Source organism: Columba livia, chromosome 3 (assembly GCF_036013475.1).
Source record: "Columba livia isolate bColLiv1 breed racing homer chromosome 3, bColLiv1.pat.W.v2, whole genome shotgun sequence".
NCBI lineage: Eukaryota > Metazoa > Chordata > Aves > Columbiformes > Columbidae > Columba > Columba livia.
In genome coordinates, this window is record NC_088604.1 from 52723645 (window position 1) to 52730963 (window position 7319).

General features: G+C 41.8%; 1 protein-coding gene across 21 annotated transcripts in view; it reads right to left on the reverse strand.

The window, feature by feature from the left end:
* The window catches only part of FAM184A (family with sequence similarity 184 member A), a 76958-nt gene extending 70257 nt beyond the window's left edge, over positions 1 to 6701 (reverse strand). For 19 of the 21 annotated variants that reach the window (XR_010471314.1, XR_002420063.2, XR_010471313.1 and 16 more), the window contains exon 1: positions 6186 to 6700. Coding sequence is in view for 17 of the 21 variants with exons in the window: in XM_021294484.2 (XP_021150159.2) it covers positions 6186 to 6353 (168 nt within the window). In the remaining 4 variants the exon portion in view is untranslated. Of the gene's footprint in view, positions 1 to 6185 lie in introns of all 21 variants that reach the window. The other 2 variants (XR_010471311.1, XM_065056746.1) reach the window with 1 other exon arrangement.
* Positions 6702 to 7319: the final 618 nt, after the last annotated feature.

Below are 7319 nucleotides of genomic sequence, written 5' to 3' on the forward strand. Positions count from 1 at the left end.
ACCTGAGCAATAACATCTAAGAGTCCTCCAGCTCCTTGTAGTTCTATATTATTTAATTATAGCAATAAATAAGAATAAGCATAGACCAAGAGGATACATATGAACTCATAAAATCATTTAGGTAGGAAAAGACCCTTAAGATCACCATATCCAACCATAAAGCTAACACTGCCAACTCCACCAATAAACCATGTCCCTACATGTTACATCATGTTATTACTCCTCTCTCTCAATTTATTTTGATTATTCTTCTGGCTGCTTGTAAAACCTGGAAAAAAAAAAAAAAAAACAAACAAAAACAACCCACACCAACCTCAGAGAAGCTAATATATGCACAAGCAATTAAAAAGGCATTTTAGACTGGTAGCTTATGTGAACGTGCAATCAGTTTTTCAACAACATCACACTTCCACTTACACACACATACAGAAAATACCTTTAGAACATCAAGTTGTTCAGTGGTCTCAGAGAACTCTGAGTTAACAGTCAACCACTAAAACTATGTGGGTAGAGAGGAAAGGAATTTAATTTGAGTAATTTTTTTTAATATTAAAAATCTCTAATTTTTGTCCCACTTCTCTCTTTCTTCTTGCTATCTTGTGACAAAAGACTGTAAAGTCATTGACTTAATTCACTCATGATACCACAACAATGAGCTCCAAACTACAACCATAAGAGGTCCAACATAGCACCCCTTTAGTCACACCTTACAGGTGTACAATAATGAAAGGAAGAACCATTCAAGAGATACTTTGAAGACTTTTGAACAATGTATCAGAATAATTACCTTTTTTCAATCAGTCTTATTGGAAAAAAACAGTATTAAATAAGAGTTCCCAAACTCCATATCAAGGCTGTCAGCTTTTTAAAAATCCCTCATCTCTTCTTTCAGAGACAAAAAGAATATTAACTAAAACACCAAATTCCACATTTTTTTTATCCTACAAAACACAGAAGGTAAGCAAGACCTCCTCAGGTCTAAACGGGAAGCTAAAGCTGCTTTAAACAATGCTAAGTGCTTCAACTAGCAAGTATTCAGATAAAGACAACTGTTGATTTTATATAAGGTCTGAAGATTCTGAGAGCTTGAAAGCTCTACTTCTTCCAAACTACACAAGATGGTATTAAAAACATGCCATTTTTGACTAGTCACGTCTTTGTCCTTATAGCATGACAGGTAGAGAAAACTTCTGTGAATATCCCTTGCTAAGACCATAACTACTGCAGAAGGAAGACACAGTCAGAACACCTCATGTAATAATGAAACATATCATTTATTCACACAGTAACAGTCAGAGCATATGCAAAAATTGTGACATTCCAATATGTAGTCAAATCACACCCGCCTCAAAATTTCACTTCTTTTCATGCAATCCCAGAACTGTTAGCAAATACTGGCCTACTGCCAATGTTAACACACATTGGAGAAATTACATAAGGTTGCTTAAAAACTAAAACCCAAGTTTTGTAAAAATATTAATGGCATCCATTATCACATGATGACAGCTCACATCAAAACAGTTCTACAGGGTTTTTTAGATTCTCATTTCTTCCCTACTTTGAGGGCTGTTCTTTTAAGTTTTCTTAAAACCCTATGCACAATGAACCTTCTGCAAGAAGAAGCCGTTTTGTTGCCTGAAGCAGAATACTTCCAAATAAGAATTGACAAAGTTTCACGGGGAACATTTTGTTAAGAGTTATTACTATAAGTCAAACCACATAGCTCTTACTTCTTTAGCACTGTGTTCTGTGATAGCTGAGGAAGACCTTTAACAATCTCAGCAAAAGAGCCCACACAATAAGAAGAATAAGTATCTGAATTAAAGAGCATCAAATTTGCTCTTTATTCTTTGAAATAAATTTGCAATCTACATCACCAAGCAACTCGTTGGGCTAACTACTATATTAACAGCTGCACTCTAATACAGGAAGACAGAAAGGAAAACAAAGGAGAATTAAAGAAAAAAAGTTTCCCAAATTTACACAAGAAGCTGAGGGCAGAGTTGAGGCCAGAACTGTGGTCTCCTGAGTGCCAGATTCTAGTTTCTTGTTTAGTGAAGCAGGGCATGCCTTGGATAATTTTGTTGCCTTCACCTTTGAACTAGCTGAGTTTTTTGGAAACTTTCCAGAACTAAACCGTCAGCTCCAAGTATGCACAAATGGAAAACGTAAAATTTTTGCACAGTTTTTTTTCTTTTTATTAAATAGGTACAAATGATCACTGTAGGGTATGTATCATTTGTATGGCACTTACAGACTCTTCTTCCATTTAATGTAAAATTTCTACAACTAATATCATGCAACCAAATCAATGCTGAAGATTCTCATTGTATAATCCCAGTGCAGATCATGAATTTATTCCACAAAAGCCAAAGATTCATGTCAATATTACAAAGCTTGCACAACAGATTTGCAGACACATTTAGGATATGGATTTCTCAATCACAAATGCTAAAGCTGCAAACTAGAGCACAAAAAACTAACAAAAAACCCCATCACAAAACAAAACCACTTGAATTGGTACTCTTCTGATAATTGTAAAAACTAATCCCATTCTCCCCTACTGATGTAAGCATGGCAGCAACTTGTTTCTTGTTTTCTATTCCAGTTGTCTTATGCAAACTAATTAAATATATATATGCATATTTTCATCTGCAGCAGGCATAATACAACACTGCATTAGCACTCCAGCATGCAGTAGTACAAACATCTATTCAATCTCATAATCGCAGTTCATTTCTTGTTGGCTTTAATCTTTATGTCAGATGCTACTTTATCCCCAAACTGGTACACAGATCTTTCAAAATGCCTAAAAATAAGGAGCTTATACTGAATAGGAAGACCTAAAATTGCTTCAGTTACAATTTACCGCAGTATTTAAACATGACATGGAGTACCATTTTATTTTTAAAGCCGCATTTCTAACTACTTGTTTTACCTTCCCCTGCGAATTAAGCATATTAAAGTTAAATCAAGTAAGTGTTCCCCCTCCCTGCCGAAAGTAAAACTATAGTTAAGCACTTCAGAGGTGCTGTGTTTAGTGAAATGGATTTGTATCTTATTTTGCCTCACTCTGAATTACTGATTAAATCCTGCTACTAAAAAAAGTCACCTCTTTCTTTATGTTCCTGTATTGTTTTGACTGAAACATCAGATTCTCTTTAAGCAATGCAAAAATATAACAGAGGAATCCCAGTTTGGGAATTTTACATTTACTTCATGAGTGACCTGCATCTTCTGTGGGGAAAGCATTTTCTTCTGCTGCTACTCACAGCTTGTAATACAAACTATACACAGATAGTAAAAAATAAAGTATTGAGTTACTTCCTTTGTCAGAAGACAGAATCTGTCTGGATAACTTAACTACATGCATCTCTTTGGCAACACCCCATGCACATTTATATTTCCTTTTACTATACTACATTAGTGGGTTTGTTTTGACCTGGTGAAGCACCTGACTTCAGCTCTAAATCCACTGAGAGACTTAATATATCTTCAAGACAGTCTTTGAGAAGAGTTGGAAGACACAAATAAATGCAGAAAACAGTTGGAAGGCATGTGAGAAGTGTCTTAAATATAAGACATGAAGCAATTTGAGAAGTGCAATTAAGAAGTGGTATTCTTAATAAGTTGTTCCTAGATTACTGAAGAGGAATTCCATACACGTAAGTTAGTAAGCATTTGACCAAGCTAGAACAGCAGAATTTGGTCAAAAGACCTCCACAGAAATATCCTGATATCTTTTTCACATCAGCTTACTTCCAGAAAATTTCTGCAATATAAAGTTCATTTTTATCTGACAGTTAACTCTCACAGAAATTAAGCATCATGTTTATATTTTTCCCCTGTATCATAAGTTCTTTCTCAAGGATTAATTTCTGCAGCCATCTATCAAATCAGGCTTCAGATTATAGAGCGGGTTAGCAAGTTTAGATTATACTTTATCCAGAAGTTTCTATACTTTTTTTAAGCCTTCATTTCTGAAAGGTCAAGTAACAAACAGAAAGGTAGCACCCAACCCTTTAACTACAACTACAAAATTTGCACCTCTAATTAATTAATGCTATAGAATACTTATTATTGTTGTAATAGGTGCAAGAGAAGTACTTTTATAAAACAGGATGTATAATATCTAAAAATATTGTTCTTCACTCTAGGCCTTCAGTCAGTACAAAGAACAGCTGATTTTCCAAGTTTTCTCCCTAAAACTTGAAAACAGAACACAAACACACAAACTAAGACATTACTAGAATATGCAAGTCACTGGGAAACTAATACAAGATTCCAGTTCTGCAAAAGTCTAATTCACATGTGAACTACTTGTACAAGCACATAGTTTACAGTTATTTCAAATAGCCAAGCAGAATACAATTGATAGCTTTTATTTGCAGTATTCCTAAGTCTTTGGCAGGACAGACACGCATATGACCAGTTCCCCAAATTTTGAAAGAATACTATGGCTCATTAAAAAAAAAAAAAAAAAATAAATTAACCCCCCCAGTATTCACTTTAACTCTCAATGTTTTCCAGTACAGAAGTTCAAAATATTCCACCACCATGCACTTAAATCCATGTTTAACTCACATCCACCTCAAGATATTTGACATATAATAACTGGGAGCACAGGGCACACACCCAGTGATGTGGAACTCATTGGTCTAAACTTTGTAACAGAAGTGGGACAGTTTCTGGAATCAACTATAAACTGCTGGGTAAATTCCTAGATAAAGAAAGGGAAATATAGCAAAGGAGACACACAGAAATAAATTTTATTCTTTGAAAGTATTACTTTGCATATCCACTAGGCCTTAAGGGTAGTCTACAATATATTTATGATCTCCAGGTGCTTTTTGAAACTTTTGTTGAGCGTAAGTCTATAGTAATATCTTTAATATTTTCATTAGCAATTTGTATGCATATGGAGTAAAACTAAACTGATTCTTCAGCTTATTTTAATCTTATATTTCTCCTTATGAAATTACAATTTTAGTTCCCCTGATGTTAATATATAAATAAAGTGGACTCTGAATTCAAAGACAAAATACCCCTCAGTCATCAGTTTTCCAATGCATTAAGGTGCACAGTGTTCCATGATAAATACTATTTTTAACTGGTTGACGGTGCATCAACTGTGCATAAATATGAACTGTCTCCACTGTAAGACTGCCAGCAGTCTTCATTCTCTTCATTCTTAGTGCCAATGAAATGTCACCTTCTTCCATTTTAGCATACATTTGAAGAATATTAGCAATTCCTACTGTGCTTATAAATTACTTCTAAGTGTTTTAGCTAAGTAATTCATGACAGGAATTATTTCTTCTGCTTTCTCTTTAACAGATATAATCTGCCTCTCATTTCCTAAACAATGCTATTCACCTATGGCTTGAGCATCATACAAGAGAGATCACAGCACCAAAGCATTTTGAAAAATTATTCTAAGTAAATCATAGCCACAATCACATCTAAAACCTGTGGCCTACCAGACTTTAAAATATGCTTTTAAAACACCTTGTAGTTTGACTGCAACCTTTAAAAAAGAAATAATGTGTTTTCTATACTGGGGATAATATCATGAAAACTGTTCCATCAGCAATACAAGACTGGAGATATTCTCATACTTCATTCTCATCAACTAAGTCATTTAAGATATTACCAGACACCTTATACAAGAGTACTTCTCTTCAGCAAAAGGAAAGCAAGCATCACTTGTACCTGCCTATTTTAAAAGACCCAGAGAACGGCTTACAAGAGAGCCAGAAGCTATAATTTTCATAGAATAAATAAAAAGTATCAACCTCACAATAAGGAATCACCTCCCACACACCCAGATACCTGGCTGTGATACACGGAATTCGGACAAAACTAACCGGGGAGCGGTACTGCGGCTCTTCCCGTGAACGGTTCGCCTGTCAAACCCGCTGTTCCCGGTCCCCACGTTTGCTGCACGCCGGATCTCCCCCGGCAGGACCCCGGCACGGAGCGCTCCGGTGCCCCAGGCTGCTGCCAGGGCAAGGCGGCCGCTCCAGGCCCGGCCTTGGGGGTACAAACCCGGCCGCATCTCACCCGGATGAGAGCCTGCCTCCCCCAGCCACCTCTCTGCCCACCCCATGGCAAGACGCGACAGGTAACAAAACCACAAGAGAGAAACGGCGGCAGAGGACCCGGGCGGGGGGACGCTCCCTCACCTTGGTGAGCTGGGCAATCTTCTTGCTCATTTTGAAATGCAAGTCCGGGCTGTGTTCGGCGCCCACCCCCGGCTGGGCCGAGCCGGAGCCGAGTTTTCCCGGGCCGGGCGCGGAGCCGCCGCCGTAGCTGTGCTGCGGCTGCTGCCAGCCCATCCCCGGGGTCGCCATCTTCACCGCCCGGCTCCCGCCGCCGCCGCTCGGGCTCCGCCGGCACCGGCCCTACCGGGGAGCCGCGCCGAGGGCGCCCCGGCCGCGAACCACTGCTCGCGGCGGCTCCTCCCGCTCCGGGACCGGCCCCAGTCGCCTCCTACTGCCGCCGTCCCCACCAGCGGCGCCGGGCTGCAGCGTAAACTCCTCGGGGCCGCCGCTAGAAGGGACGCCAGCCTCTCCTCTCTTCTCGCCGCCCGGCAGCGGGCGGGGAGGCGGGCGGGTCGGTTCCGGCCCTCGGGCGGCTGAAGGCCGGGCGGGAGCGGCGGCAGGACGGCTGTGCCCGCTTACCGGGCTGCCGCCGGGCTGTTTACGCCGCGCAGCCCCCGCGTCACTCGCCGGCCCCGCCCGCCCGCTCGCCCTCCCGCAGCCTCCCCACCCCCGGAGCGGCCGGGGCCGCGCGCGCCACCCAGCGAACCAGCCCGCGCGCCGGCCAGAAGAGCCTCGCGACCCTCCCGCCTCCTTCCTGTGACAGGTGCGCGCGCTGCGCTCTCGCGCACGGCCAGCCGTTGGCGGCGGCGCCTGGAGCCGTTAGGCGGGGACTCGCGGCTCCGGCTGCGCGCGGGGGCGGAGACAGCTCCGCCCAGCACGGGGCAGCAGCCGCCGCGCGCTGGAGCGGCGTCAGGGACAGGGGGAGGCAGGAGGGGTTACAGGTTTTTAGGCAGGGTTTCCCCAATGTGGAAGGGTTTGCGACACGTACTCCAACTGCCTCATCTTTCTCTTTACGGAGAGCCCTGAAACTGCAGTGGGTGCTGGTGGTGGGTTTGGGGTAGAGCCCTCAGAACTGGAATGGCACCAGGAGTGTGTGGGTGAATAAAGTGGGTGAGGTATTGCTGGCCCCTGGGAGAGTATTGCTCTGCGACAGAGTAAGAGCCATTGTCTCGCAATAGTACGTGGTAGGGGGAAGTGGCATCTTAAAACCGAAGT